This window comes from Stigmatopora argus, chromosome 5 (assembly GCF_051989625.1).
Source record: "Stigmatopora argus isolate UIUO_Sarg chromosome 5, RoL_Sarg_1.0, whole genome shotgun sequence".
NCBI classification, from domain to species: domain Eukaryota; kingdom Metazoa; phylum Chordata; class Actinopteri; order Syngnathiformes; family Syngnathidae; genus Stigmatopora; species Stigmatopora argus.
The window spans coordinates 8,293,307-8,309,112 of NC_135391.1; the positions used below are offsets into that span (position 1 = coordinate 8,293,307).

Here is a 15,806-nt window from a genome sequence, read left to right on the forward strand (position 1 = left end):
GTGATTTCTGTGTATGTAATATAATTATGTATGTGTAAAATTGGCATCTTGATAGCATAAATCAAAATGTGGATCAGCCAGTTGAATTGTAAGACTGCCATAAAAAATATTTTAAAAAACGGGGAGAAAAATCAACCTAACATTGAATTCCTGCCATGCTGTTTATCATGTACTGTCACACCAAGCCTAGCCACAAGAGGTCAGCATTACCCCGCTGGGAGAGTTTTAAGTGCGCATGTTGTGAAACTTCTGCACATTTAATACAATTTAACCTTTTACAGCATCTCATGTAGGGCCACCACTTGGAATTATTGTCAAAAATTGAAAGTTGTCTTGAAATATACTTAAAGAAATAGAGGTTTGCACAATTAGCTCAGGTAACATTCAAAAAAATCTGAAGCTCAAAAAGAGGTTACATAAAATAATACTTAGACCGTTGATGGGGGGAATTGGCCTTGTGTCTTTAGCTAATTTGATAAAATCTTTGTTTTTACGTACCTTGTGGTTAAGTAGAAATCAGTCAAGGTTGTTCCCCAGTTTGCTGTGACCTTACGAGGTCAAAGAATTAATGAGTGGTTGCTCTACAGTCGAAATTCAGTGTGCCAGACTTTGTTTTCCAACACGCAATATCAACACGTTACCACTTGAATTGTCGTCAGAGTCAATGTTTTGTTAATGTAATTAAAAGCACATCACTGGGGCAGGGGGTACATTGTTGCTATTTTTGTCTGAAAGACTTCCATATTCAAAGTAAAGACACCACAGAATGAGAATTGCACCCCCGATGCATTGATCCATGTCATCTGGTGTCTCGTGCATCATCTGTCCTCGCTTATATTGTCTCTTCCATTTCCAAAATGTGGCGTAACTTCCACCCCATCTCCCGACATGATCTCAGCTTCAGTTCCACCTCTTCTACCCGATGTGCTCTACTTTCTCAACACCGCACCTGGAATCAAGTCCAGATGTGGAACTGGAAGAGAGAACAACTGCTTGCTTGCTTGGCCATAAAAAGGGGGAGTCTTTGGGGTACATTGAGAAAATGCTGGAACGACATTAAAGTTTGTCTGGATGCCATTAAGTACAATTTGATGTAATGTGTAGTTCGGGACGTGACATTTTCAATGGAAACTGCCTTCTGCAGATGAGAGAATTTTGGGCCTTGTCGACTAGTGGAGGTGGAGTAGAACTTGCACTTGAAGCCTTTTTTTAACAGCTTGGATAAACAGTCCTCTGTTTCATTAGCAAGCAGGCGCCCTTCTCCTCCTCCACGTACAGTATCGTGTACAGAAATAACAAACCTGTGAGGGTCAGAACAGTCTACCATTATACTGAGCTAGAGCTTGCATGACTGTGGTGTCTTTACTTTGAATATGGAAGTCAAAGTGCTCCCCAAACTCATGGCCTCGTCTCCTAAAAAATCTTTTTCAAACACTACCACTACTATTTTATCATTTCACATACTGGCTGCAGTATCTTGTTGTCAATATGTATCGAAAGACAAAAAAAGTAGTTTTTCCATACTCAGGAAATGATCAAAAATATCAAATGTTGCATTTTTAAAACTTGCTTCTAATGGCATAGGTCACACAATAATGATATGATATCAAGAGTCTAAAATAACATCAAAAGTGTCACTAAAATTTAAGTCTGTGCTTTCTAGCCATGATCTAAATTCAAACTCACAATGCATTGTAGAGTGAGACCCTCCACATTTATTCACCAGCGGGTAGCTCAGGTCCTATTGCATGAGCGATACTATCAAACATTCACATCTCCTTCCGATGAAAACAATGGTGGCAAGGCTGTGTAGAAAATGGAGCCATTAATTTCTTTCTAATGAAGTACAAGTCATTGTAAATATTTTCATTGCCATCGTCATCACCATTAGTTTAAACCAATAATACTCCATCAGTGCCAGCTTTTTCAGTTAATACGGATTTTGACCGCTATATCCAAAATACGCCTTTCATTGTTTTGTATTATTGCAACAGTTGTTTTTGCAATCTTTTACATACATACCTGTGAGAATAAGTGGCCCTGAAAATGAATGAAAAAATGAAATTAACGCCAGCTCAGGGGTGAGCAAACAATTTCACAAAGCTGGGTGGGTGTGGATTTTCATTCCAACCAATAAAGATGAAACCTATTCACCAATCTGGTGTTTACCAGTGCAATCAATGGATTGCAGTCAGGTGCTTCTTGTTTCCAAAGAAACCTCATTGATTGAACTGTCTGAGCTGGATCGGTTGGAACAAAAACCTGCACCTACAGCAACCCTTAAAGACCGGTTTGCCCACCCCTGCGTGAGATATTTCTTTGAGTTTTGTTCTCTAGGACATTTTTCAGAATGCATCTTTTTTTTTTAACTTTGGCTGATTTCAAGTGTGAGTTCTGCTACTTTAACATATATATGTGCTCATTTTTTTAAGTTGGGGTGATGCACTTTTGGTCTGGGATGGGACCTACTAGTATATATACTGAAAAGTGTGAAGAATTGTACTACAGATGTGAAGGGGAAGCGCTAGGACCTGGGAGACCATTTTTTTGCGCACCAGCCGAGTATGGAAAGCGGTCAGGAAAAAGCCGCTAGATTAGGAGTTGACATTGCAGCAGCCATCAACCGGTTTACCTCTTCTTCTCCTTCTTAAACACAGTTAAAGGAAAGAAAAGACGCGCGGAAGACAACTTGGAAAAAGTTTGGAAACTTTTTTCCCTCCCTCTTGCCTTCAGTTCATTCCTTCTTACAGATGTGAGTGTGACTTTGAGTGCCGAGTTTGGACTCTCATCCGCCGCTGGATTATGAAAGGACTTCACTCATGTGGACACTCCCAAGAGTCTTGATAGGGGAGTCGCAGTGAGTAGAAATCGTTTGGGTTTGACATTGGATTTGAAATCAAAACAGACTGAAAAAGGGAAAAGGATCGAAGGAGCGCCATGACATAAGAAGACTCTTGAGTGGAGCGCCGTTTTAGTGTTATTGTTGTATTTATTTATTTATTTTTGAACGGGACGGGCTGTGGTGCTGGAGAACAAAAGTAGTCCAGGTTCGTCATATTTGGATCCGATTGGTTGTGAGCGCGTCCCCACTCCGGAGGCTTCATGCCGGAGACATGGGTTGACCTGAGATGGAGCTGAGATCCAGCCCCAGGACAATGAGCACGCCCGGTTTTGGCATCCCTGCGCTGCCGGCTCGGCTGGTACTGATGCTGCTGTTCCTGCTGGCCGCCCTCGGACCGCGGCCGTCCCGGGCGTGCCGAGGGCTTCTCGGCTGCAGCTGCACGGAGGAGCGCTCCAAGACGCACGGAGCCCAGCCCCCGGGGCGGAGGGTCAGCTGCGGCAAGGAGGAGCTGTCCGAGCCCCCCGATGTCAGCCTGCTGCCCAACAGAACCGTCACTTTGTGAGTAGAATCTTTTTTTTCCTCTATCAAGACCCTTCCATTATTGCATTTGGTCTTCTAGCAATCTGCAGAATTTGTGCTGTGATGCTTCACAAATGAACAAATGTAACATTTGAACCGGTGAGATTGTACAGCTTCAAATTAATCACATTTAACAAGTACTTTTCTCTTAAATCCATTTTCTCATGATATACTGTCAATTGTTTTCTTATAGTTGCCCTTTTCTCAGTCACTATACTTTATTTTATTATAAAAGTACACTTAAAAAATCTTTGACAACCCTTTATAAACTGATATGGATTGGGTCAATATTGATGGGCCATCTTTAGAGGTAAAGAAAATCTACACACAAAGTACCGATTATTTATGTAGGTATGCTTAAGTATATAGTTTATTTAGCAGTGTAATAAATTGAATATCTGAGCAATGAATCTCAAATTGTTGTTAATTTAATGTTGCTGTTATTTCCAGCGATGCATAGCTGCACTAATCTTTTGCACACCTGCGTGTCACCAAATATGGTAGTCAAAGGACATATTGGAAACGTTTCAATACTATAATATCCAGCTCTGCACTTTAAAGATTTCAAGATAGAGTACTTGGAAGTTATGGTGACCATATATATAATGATATTGTACATTTATTGTTTGCTCTCAAATACAGTCATAAGTGGCAATGGAGTTTATTTGTAAACATTCAGAGAATCAGTATTTACTACACTGCGTTATACAATGCTTAAAGTGGTGGCATCAGACTGTACTGAAAAATATGCTAATGGAAAACTGTGCACTGTTACCTTTCCAAAGACATTATTGATACAGTTGTTAAAGAATATTGAATCTTATTGGTGCATGTGTACTTAATATTTTGAGTGGGGGCCTCACATGCAATTGTGACCTTATGAAATAAGTTTGTGTTGAGGAGTCACAACAATTATGATGATCCAAAGTGGTCATCTTGAACTACTTTGGCCCTAATTTGGCCTCACTGTGCACAAAGCATCTTCATCAACATCATGTAGCTCCGCCTGTTCGACACGAGCCTGTCGCTTTAAATGTTCCTCCCCTCGCATGAGAATAAACGCAAACACATTTCACTCGCTGACTGTTTCCATTAAATATTACCCCCAATTACCTTGCGCTGAGGAAAGAAACGTGTAGCCTGTGAGAGCGGCGTGACATCATGATAATTTAGCACCATTTTAGGCGGATATGTTCGTACTGGGATGCACTCGTTTGTGTGGTCTATTTGGATTTAAGTTGAAAGAACGGCTGGCCGTGCCAAAACATACAATCTTGCCTGATGAATGGGCCCATAATCTAATGGTGACACATATTTGGGCGGTGTTGGTGTACACTCACAAGAATTAGCTGTAATGCTTTCTTCACTGTTGCTCTCAAATATTATTTGTTCCTGCAGTGTGTGTAGTGTCGCTGCACTATATAAAAAAGGTTGGACTGGAGTGAACACATGAGGTAAAGTAAGTAGATTTGTGCCTTGGGAGAGCTAAAATCAGCCAGTGGTCCATTTATTGAGCCGTATGTTTCGCTCTTAATAAAGTCGGGATTATACATCTGCTAAACACATTGCTGCAAACAGGAGAGGGAAAATTGCAGTGGTTGAGGTGATTGAAGATCATTTCCATGGCCACACCTACTCATTATGGTTGACTTGTTTTGGTACAAATACTTAACATGCCGCATTGAAGCCGTGCACAAAAAGCCATTGCAATATTGGATGGAAGTCCTGTACAAACAGTGACACGTCAACTCGGAGGGCCAGAAAGAACATTATTGGGCATTAACTTTCATACACCCTACTGAAATGCTCTATGGCTCACTATTGAAATCCTTTCATGCATTATAATGAATTACTATGTTCCCGTACTTTGGAGTAATGTATGTGTGTTTCAGTAGTATGTATGACAGCATGTTGCCATATTTCATATCAACTTGTCAATCCTGTACATTGTCTCCCGCAATATATCGCACATGTAGCGAGTATTTGTGGTGGCCATCCTCCAATCAAGCTTTGTGACATTTTGTCCAGATGTGGAATGCGAGATGCGGCCTGCGTATTCGTGTTATTTCGAACATTCCTCAATCCGCTGAGAGCATGGCGCCGAGTATTCCAGGTGCTGCGCGCGAGCCTCGCTTCGATCCCTCCCCGCGTCGGCCTTCTCTCCTGGGGATCTCCTAGCCGAGCAGGTCGGAGGCTTCCGGGGCCTGTTTCTACGTATAACGCAGAACAGCTGGCCCCCGTGAACATTCCAGCTGAGGCCCCTCACCCTCCTAGGAAATCCCAATGTGGATTTGTTTATTAAAACTGTTTGTTTTCCTTGCCAGCCCAGAAGAAGCAACCGGGTGCCACCATGTTATAAACTCCCCCTTTAGCCTTAATGTTTTATCTGCTGCACTAAATTCAGCATCATGTTAAAAACACCCTCCTTTCTTGTCTTTAAATCTTATCATAGCTTTAATGATGCATTATAAAAGTGACAGCAGTGAACTACAGTCATCGATGGCACTTTCCCTGTTTTTTTTTTATCTTCAGATCCCCGATTCCGTCCCTTTCCCACCCCTTTATCACAGGCTAGTCCACACGCAGTAACTCTTAACCTAAATATTTAGGCGTCTTGGTAGGAAACTGCCATGTCCAAACTCCTTCCAGATGTGAGCCTGTGCAGCCTTGTGTTTAGGTCTAATTATGCACGGCTGCAGAGGAGCTGCTTCTCTGGGGGAGGAGGAGAAGGGAGGCAGATAAGCGGAGTGAAAAGTGCATTTGTTCGGGAGGGACTGACGACGAATGATGGACGGCGCTCTCGCCAGAAAAAAAGGGGAGAAAGTGCAATGTGAGGTGGAGAGAAACAAAGAGGAAGGAGAGAAGTTTGGCTAGAGGCTCAGAGGGATGTGCCCCTCAGTGTAGTGCAGATTTTCTCCAATACTTTGTTGTTATTAGCCGTTATGCGTGAAGGAGGGGTGAAAGAGAACTTGAGGATGGATACACCGTGCATTGTGAAAGGAATCACAATCGCATGAGTTTATTTTACAGTCTTGTAAGTTCAAAACCGTCTGACCTTTTGATTTATTTGGATTTTCAATTCATTTTCTGGTCCGCATAAAGGAATGAGAAACATTATAGTTGTTTTGGTAATGGAAAAATACAGTGACCGCTTCACTTTTTGGCTTATCAAACTGATATCACCTTGTTAAAGGATACATACAGTACATATGAAAAAGAAGAAATGCAAAACAACTGATACAGTTATCGTTTCAAGGCCCACAAGATATTGTGTTCTATGATTACATACACATCGAATCCACCAAATGCAATAATAGACTCCCTTTCTTCTCCAGAAAAGAAATGATATTACCTACACATGAAAAGCCAGTTAAGATGGAGAAATGTGTAAGTATGGAAATCCCACAGGGTTTGTGATAGACGGTACAGAAGTCACCTTGTGCCTTGTTACTCGTGTTTGTCGTCCTTCCGTCGTCATTGTTACGACTGTTGGGTGAAGGACCCAAATTAGACAACACACATGCTGTGAGGTCATTGTGCTTGTCTTTTTTGGATGCTCCATCAACCAGGACAGCCGTGTTGAAGCTTGCACTTAAGAATACCAGACTATTATTGGCTTATTAGTCTGATCTAAAAAATGTTTTCAGTGAGATGCCTGCTGAACATGTGCTGTGGTTGGAGTGTATACTTGTGCTTGTTTTTCACTTCAATATTGGTTCAAGGGATTGTTTCTTCCAATTTGGGCCTTTAATCAACAATACTGATCTGGCACAAATATTTGAAAGATAATGAATTGGGAGAAACATTTTAAGGCAATTTTTCAGAGGTGTTAATAGGTGTGTCTTGATGTTTTCATTTAAATCTAAGGCAGTGTTTTTTGCATCGGTATTGAAAACGGTAAACGCATAAACCCTAACTCAATGTTGACATGAAATAATGTTATAGAACCATTAAGTTAAATAGATTCACTCTGTTGATACGGATATCTGCTTTCCAAAGTTAGTCTACAAATGACATGATGGAAATAATGCTCTGACTGAGCATTTAAGTATTTTAGCATTCCTGACTGTCACACAAATGTAAGTTATATTATAACACTGTCCAGCGTTAAAAACGAAAAAATATGGTGTCAAACATAGTAACCTATATGGAACTATAAAGAAGGATTATTTAATGGGAAAGTGAATCCTGCACATCAATCCTGCATGCAGCTGGCATTCTGATGTACATTCTGTTCGTTTATTATTTTTGGATGACAGTAAGAATTTAAAGAAAACTAGCGAAAGAAAAGGCAAAAATCACAGATGTGACATTGTGATATTTCGTGTAAACACGTGTTGTTGTTTTTTTGTCCTTTTTTTTTTAGATATTTCACCTATACAATTTGTCAGATGTTTTACTCTGGTGCCATGCATCAAAGCAGAAGCCGCATCATATTGCTAACATCTGTTGGCTTCTGTTCACTCAAAGTCAACTTACTCCGACAGAAAATTCAGTTGGCTAGCCTACGTTACTTTTCAATCTGAGCCCTTCAGCCGTCATTCCGCGCACTGAAGCCTTTTGCTGAACCTGCCCAACGTGGATGGATGGCCTACAAAGCCCTCGCAGATGTGTCTGAGCGCGCGAGCGTGTGTCCAGACAAGAGAACGTGCACGTCCATGAGACGTCCAGAGAAGTCGTCTTATCAGCGGGGAGGATCCCAAAAGCAGGAGGAGTGGCGGCCCCAGGCATTCCTGTAGCACTGCAGTTTATTTATGTGGGGGGAAAAGGTGTTGAGAGGAGGGGGCGCCCCTCCGCACATGTGAGCTGGGGCAAGCGGTCAGCTATAAATCAAAAAAGCAAACAAAGGTCTGACATCGGATACTCTGAGTTTACAACCCATTAGAGCACCTGCCAATGCCACACAAGGGCGGGATTTTATCTTGCCCCGATAGGTCAAGGTCATATAACCCCACATAGACGCTTGCCTATTGCGCGGTGTCGTATCTTGATGAGGAATTCACTTAACAGCTCGTCGTAGGCGTCTGGTAAAACACCGCAATGTCTTTAAACCTTGGCGAGGACACAAAGATGCGTTGTAGTCGTCTCAAGTGGCGCAGTGTTGTTTTAGTTTTTCCTTTCGCTCCAGTCTCTTCTTATCTTTCTCCAAATATGCCTGACTTTGACGTTTCCTTGCCAGTGCTAACTTCCCTAACCCTCCGTTTCACCGCAGCGGCCCCCGAATTTCCCGTTTTGGGTCTCCGGCACATACTGATGCATGGATATAATGGCTGTCACTATTGGGAATGCTTGTGGCTATATTGGGTGTTTGCATGTATGTGTGTGTGTGTGTGTGTGTGTGTGTGTGAGAGTGACAATGGTCCATTCATCCCCCGCGTTACAATAACATACGTCTACACACTTCCTTTTTCACAATTTGTTTCTACACAATCATGTTCATTCACATAAATATCAGGTCTATTAACAAAGCAGATTAGATGATGATAGACGACGCATGAAAATGAACTGTTTACTTTGAAAACAGTATCTTTGCCGTAATACTAGACTAAAACAAGACGATACTATTTAGGCAGTTGTAGTGGCTTTAATGTTATTTATGTTGAAGTGACCATTTCACTGGTTATTGGAGTTGTTTCTTATTCTTATCCCAGTCCTTCCCACTCAAAATGGATTATTGTCATTAATAACAGCCAATGAATTCATAATACACAATTGCAGGTGTGTGCACCACTCAACTGCATTCATGCCGTTTATTTGAATCAACTCTAACATGACAACTTTTGAAAAAAAAGATGGCGACCGTACAAATGATTTATTTTTTGGAAAGTAACAAAGAGCTATTGTAGGGGAACGTAATGTGCAGTGAGATCATCATATTTCTTTCAGCAAGCGTGTCTACTTTTTGCACATTGTGAAACTGTGTGCGAGCCAACGGTCTCGTTAATTACAAATGCAGAGTTACGCCGAGACTGAACGAACTTAATATCTCACCGTAGATCATCCAATTAAAAGAATGACACGAGAAAAAGAAAAATATACATTGTTTAAGCATGTCCTTAATCATAAATAGCTACATCTGTATTTTGGTAGGATTTGATTACATTAAAATCAACATCGCAATCTGCAGTCTTAATATACTACTATTCATCATTTCAAAGCTCCCAGAAATAAATATGTCTCACCATTATGTCTTGAGCTGCATTGTAGCCAAAAGGTTTGCATTGTACTCTTTGAATGTTCCCACACATGTATATCCTTCTTATTGACTTCCTCCCACTGACCAAAAACACGAGCGAAATGTTAAAAGTGGCTTGAGGCTTTTACAGGAAACTTAACCTAAGATGACGCCAATCGTTTATGGGTCATTCTTCAATTAGAGAAATAAAACTAGAACTACCGGAAAAGAATGCTTGTAATTTGTACAAATGGTTTATATGAATTTTAACCTTAATTTTTCGCTGGATATGACTTGTTTGCCCTGTTGATAAGCAGTAATTGCTAGATTTAAAGAGTTTATTTTCTTAGAAAAAGCTAACAGCATAGATTTGCAACCTTGTGACGCCCCATTTCTATTTATTTAAATCATTTGATTCTGTGAACCTGAGTTTATCAAGATGCTGATAGTTTATTATTGATGAGAAGAAGAAATAAAAAGAAGGCTCATTTTTCATGGGTTGGAAGGAGATTCAGCAATTTAAATATTTTGCGATGATTACAAAAAATATATTTAAATGCAAAGTAAATAAAGTTGCAAATTGAAATTTTTAGGTATTGCATGATTTAGATATGAATAAAAAAGATGTCCATCCATTTTAATGGAGAGATCTGGCTTTGAAGGAGTTATTATCATAGATTGTCCAAACAATGCGAGAGGCACAGACAGTATGGCCACAAATGGTTCATAGAGAAAGTGGGAAAGATTGTTCCAGTCTTTTGTACTTGCTAAATTTCCCACCGGCAGCTTTTGGTCAGGAGCAGAAAACAGAGGCTGGTTATGAGACCAAACAATGAGACAATGTGCGAGCCGGCATCCGCCACATTCCAATCACGTATTCGAGAGGCCAAATTCACCAAATTGCCTCATTAGAGGTGTAAAAACATTTTATAGTGTGGCTAAGATGACTATTGTGTTCGTGCGAGTCAGCCATAAACATTCCACTTTGGTTTGTCTGTTACTTTTTACCACACGGCAGGAATTCAACTTCTCATATTCAAGCACACATCTTGGCCTTCTTTGCTAACTTGTGCTCAGAAAGAGAAAAAGTAGAAGACCTCAGAAAGAAATGCACCGTCTAATCGGAGTCATTCGGAGTAGAAGGCCTTCTGTTTTGTGTGCGTTGTGTCAAAAACACACACACTCATGTGGAAAGGGCGTGCATGGCCACAGCTCTCAAAATAGTTGTTCGGTCCTTCCCACCTTAATTAGAGACGTTTCTAAAACCCTGATTTTAATTTTAGACCGGTAGCATTTGAGCCACTCGTGCGCACACACACACACATACACACACTCACCCAGTTGAAATTGCACACTTTCCTTATTCATCCATCTGATAGGTCACAGATGAATCTAAATCTGCAGACCACAAACCACAACGCCTTGCTGCCTATAGCTCCTCCGTCTGCTCAGTGGAGCACAATGCAGTGTGCTCTATAATAAGCGAGGGAGCATATCAAATGCAGGCGTGTGCTTATTATAGCGATCCTCAATACTGAGTTAGTCAAGTAATTCAGGATTGTTTTATACTAGTGCTGTGCGGATTGGAGTTACCTCCACCAAGTGTTGGCTAATGTTTTGGTTCTTATCTTCTGTAATATAGGGTTTTTTTTCAGACAATATGAAACCAACAATCTGAATGAACCAAATTTTCATGTGGAGTACCTCAAGGTTCCATTCTCAGACCGCTTTTGTTTAACATCTGTATTCTTCGTTTAGACAGTGCAACATCTCCTACCAAACCTATGCAGATGACACAGAACTTTAGATTTTAGTGTCCCCAATGACTACAGTTTAACAGTCTCACTCAGTAGTAGAGTAAAGAATATTAATGAATCTACCAGAATGTTCTCCAGTTTAAATGAAGACAGTGTTGATCATTTTTTAGCCAAAAAGGAAAAGGCCAGAGATTGTTTTTTACATATTGTTTTACCTGTTTTTTTTAGATTTGGTCTGAGGACAAGTACATATTCTCAGAAACATTATGTTTTAGTATTTTGTAAGTGGAATATTTTGAAATTTGAAGTATAGGATGCATAGTCCCAATTCTGAAACTATTTGGTTTTTGATTATATGACCTTTAAACAGAAAAAAAGGAAAATCCTAAAGAATTTTGTACACCAAGTAATTCTCAATGTTTTTCTTCAGAATCTCAATTGTACAATCCCGGTAAACAACAAAGTAAAGTAAGACCTAAGAAGTAAACAATTCAACCTTGAGTTTTTTTTCGCTCTTCTGTGTGCCATTTAGTTGGCTTTAGAAGTTAGTCGTATTTTCCACTTCAGGAGGCAAGTCCATAATCTCTTCCACTCCTCGATGTGGTCTCCCAGTAGACTGACTCACTCAATCACAGTTCACCAACACAAAAAACATTTTGCGTGCAATTACACGGATGCTCCATGGCAAGTACGAAAAAGCCTAGAAGTCAGGCAATGTTCTTTGGTGATTGCTACAAGGCTGCCAGTGGCTCGGAGACAATGATGGCATTCAAATCTTGACATGCATTCGCTGCTAAAGTGCCTGTTGTGCTCAAGGGCATTTAGTCTCTTGAATACAGCAACACTCAGAGGATGAGTCCGGGTTGAAGTGGCCTCACAGCACCATGGGTTCGGGTTGTATTTGTAAAACGAAAGGGTTAAGCAATTTGGATGTACCCAGGCGCTGAATAGCGCGGCACAGTCTCGAGGCCTCTTAAAAAGTACTTAGTGTAAAAAAAAGATGATCTGAGAGAGAGATCCCAGCTTGTGCTCTTCCTCGGTCCATTCTGTCAATTAGAGAGAGTGGGATTCACCCCACACTGTTTTTGTAGGCCTGCAAAAAATCATTTTTGTCTCCTGGAATGATAAAAATGTCACTGATTTTAAGATAAGCGTCACGTAATGCGCAGCTAATGCCAGAAAAATCAGCAATGTTGTGCTGTCTTGGCACTAACATTTTAGTATTTATATACAGTTTTTTTTTTCTACTCTTATTCACACACGGTTTCCCAAAAAGACAATTTACGAGGCCAAAACTATAATTGTGAAAAAGCCACGCAGTGTCTGGCCAAACCTCAGACATCAGAGGCAAAATTAAACATGTTATCTTCCATCTAAATTCAACTGCAGATCGCTTTTTGTTACTTCCAGAGAGAGACATACACTATTGACAATATATTAAATACTTTGAATATTTCCTTTTACATTTATAAAGGTTTAATTTTGGCCATTTGGCCAAAGAATAAAGACATTGATATTGTTTGCCCTCAAAGGTCTGCCTCTACTTCATAATAGATTCAGCTATGTTTTACTCCAACTGAAAGTATTTCAGTAATGATTTTTCCTTTCATATCCAACAAACATTCAACATTTGATTCCATCTTTGGTTTGGCAGCCTTACATTGTTGCTCCACCATGTCTCTCCTCATTACTCTGGGTGCAAAGTATGTGATGTATATCTATTTATAAGAAGAAGTATCTTTTTGATCTGCAGAGCACTTGAACTAAGGGAGGAGAAGAAAAGCAGTAAAAGCATGGACAGACTTTCGTCGAACGTTCTAGCCGTAACATACACAAATCAAAGTACTCACGCGATGCATGCCTCTATCGCTTTCAGCAGACCTGAATCACCTCTTAGGAAACTTTTCTTATTTACAAGAAAGTCAGCACTACTGAGACACGGGGCCTGTGCAGTAGGCTAATTAAAACCGCTTTAATTCAGCCAAGAGACGCTCATGGAAAATCACTCTCATTATCTGGCTCTGACTGACAATTGCTTTTACGGTTGTTTTAGTAGTTTTGCTCTTTCACCTCACGTATGGTCTTCTGGTGTAAAGACCAAATCTGGAGCTTACATAGTAGCCTACTGGCTTGTATTGCAACTCTTTATTAGATGAAAGCTGCACCGCTTTGTCTATGCGGAGACAAGTCTCAAAGTGAAGTGTTTAATCTTGACACTTTATCACCATCCCTCAATTTACCATCCAAATTCCCCTGAGTCAGAACATACTCCAGCTGAGAGCAGGGCAAATATCTACTGTTGCCAAGCAATTATTATTTCTCATGTGGATTATCATGCGGACAAAATTCTCATTATTTTCCTTGCAGCTGCAGTGCACCTTGTAACGTCTAAATATTTAAGGGCCACACAAGCTTATTTAAGTATGCACTTTAGACACTAATGGATCTCATTCATGCCGTGAACAAACCAGGATGTGGCATTTCCTACTTGTATTATACATTTCTAAATCATACTTGTCGAACTCGGGGCCCACAGTATATTTACTTTATATTTTCCCCATGAGATCTAATCAAATGTGTATTAGAGCTGGCTCACCAGTGTATACTCTCGTGCATGCGGTGCTCATATTACTAGTCCCTGAAAGCTTTCATTGTGTGTTTTCCATGTTAGTTTAAACACAAAATGTGCCTTTTCTACAGCTGTGATCATTAATAACTATATTTCCACTATTCTCTGTCTAATTTACACTTCTTTTGAAAAATTGGCCAAACAAAGACGTGAAAGCCGGAACTGGCGGAAGTACTGTGCATGTAAATACATCTGAGGGTAGCAAACTAAGTTTGAATTAATGTTTTCTTTCCACACTTTTTCATAGCAGCGACTGTTATTATTAAAAATTTTAGTGGAGCAGGTTCTCTTTTTTTCAAAATAGATATAATAAATGACTGGCTACGGTGTTTTACTAATGTATATCAAAAACAGTGATCGAGCAATGCATTTGATTTCAAACCTTTGTTTTAGTATGAAAATATTTCATGTGGCCAACCGATGGTGCAGTAGTTATTGCGCCTGACGTTTGGGTTTGATTTCCACTCGGTGGCAGTGTGATTGTGAGCGTGACTGGTTGTCTGTTTCATTGTACCCTGCGATTGGCTGTCAACCAATTCAGGGCCTCCCCCGCCTGAGCACCCCCCGCGAACCCTGTGAGGATAAGCTTTGTGCAAGATGAATGAAAATTGTGTTTACGCACACTATGTAGGGAGACGATAAAGACGCATAATCAGCGATATTGTCAAGAACTTTGTTTTTTTTGCGAGGGGGGCACACTTGGATGTTTATTGTAACATCCCTGTTATGAAAAACAAAAAACTCTAAACTAAGCCAGCAGTTTTTTTTTTGGTCTGGCATTTCGACCTTCTGGTTGCGGTTTGGACGGGACACGCTTCTGCTCCAGGTTGCGAACAGGAGGGCTGCTGCTGCTGCTGTGCACCACACTCCCAACTCTAACACGCACACATTGACCCACAACCAAAAGCAGCTGTGGAAAAAATTTTGACGAGCAGCTGCAGTTTACTCTTCTGACAGGTACACATGTGGTGTTGACCACAGGCGGAATTGATCCTTGCAATAGTGTGGCTTCGTCTCCAAGGGCCAGCATTGGAGACCATCTTATTCAGGGATCTAGAGAACATCCAACACTTAGAAAAACAATAGTGTGCAAAGGTCTTGCTGTTTTAGTAATGCAACAAAGACATATAAAGCCAAGGATGGAATGTTAGTCAGTAAGGCAAAGACCTCCACCAAAGCCAGTGAAATTCTTTCTTTCTTTATTTTTCGTAATTTCTCTGTTGCTTTTGGTTTTTTTCCTGAAGCATTATACTGTATTTCAGTTTCTTCATTACAGTACAAAGATATACATATATCTAGAAGTTGATCCTTCTACAATGTTAGGAAGAAATCAGATTTATTTTGTTGCTACAATTGATTGCTTTCTGCACATTCATCCTTCCTGAACTCGGGTTCACCTTCTGGCCGCTTTTGTATAGCATTTAACCTAACAGAGGTAAAAGCAACTCAACACTTCAGCAACTTTTGAGCTACATTTTAACTAATGCAAAGTCTATTTACAAAATTACACAGCTATAAAATGTAAACCTCAAAGTGAAAGTTTCTAAGGTGAGAGGCTATCAGTTGCAATAGATAACACAAAGATGTTTGGGTAAAATACACACATTGGCCTTAAAGGTTATCATATTGATCATTTGATCATTTTCACACTCCGCAAGAAGCATCTGTTTTCACAGGAATGGCTCGCATGCTGTATAAATGAATGAATGAATGGATGTTTATTTGTGTGCCCAACGCTGTTCACTAATTTAACCGTGACATGAACTGAACTCGGTGGCTCTGGTCAACCAATGTTTTGATCTTGTGTGCATTACATGTAAATGG

General features: G+C 40.3%; 1 protein-coding gene and 1 long non-coding RNA gene across 4 annotated transcripts in view; one reads left to right on the forward strand and one right to left on the reverse strand.

Annotated features, from left to right (window-relative positions):
- Positions 1–15: 15 nt before the first annotated feature.
- LOC144074726 (uncharacterized) lies at positions 16–2,075 on the reverse strand. Its single transcript, XR_013300369.1, has 3 exons — positions 2,023–2,075; positions 1,687–1,805; positions 16–1,301 (listed from the first exon to the last, which is right to left on the reverse strand). It is a non-coding gene; the product is annotated as an uncharacterized LOC144074726 (long non-coding RNA).
- Positions 2,076–2,215: 140 nt separating this feature from the next.
- The window catches only part of adgra2 (adhesion G protein-coupled receptor A2), a 38,426-nt gene continuing 24,835 nt past the window's right edge, over positions 2,216–15,806 (forward strand). For 2 of the 3 annotated variants that reach the window (XM_077601285.1, XM_077601287.1), the window contains exon 1: positions 2,216–3,400. In XM_077601285.1, coding sequence (XP_077457411.1) covers positions 3,129–3,400 — 272 coding nt within the window. In that variant the 5' untranslated portion in view covers positions 2,216–3,128. The remainder of the gene's footprint in view (positions 3,401–15,806) is intronic. The other variant, XM_077601286.1, reaches the window with a different exon arrangement.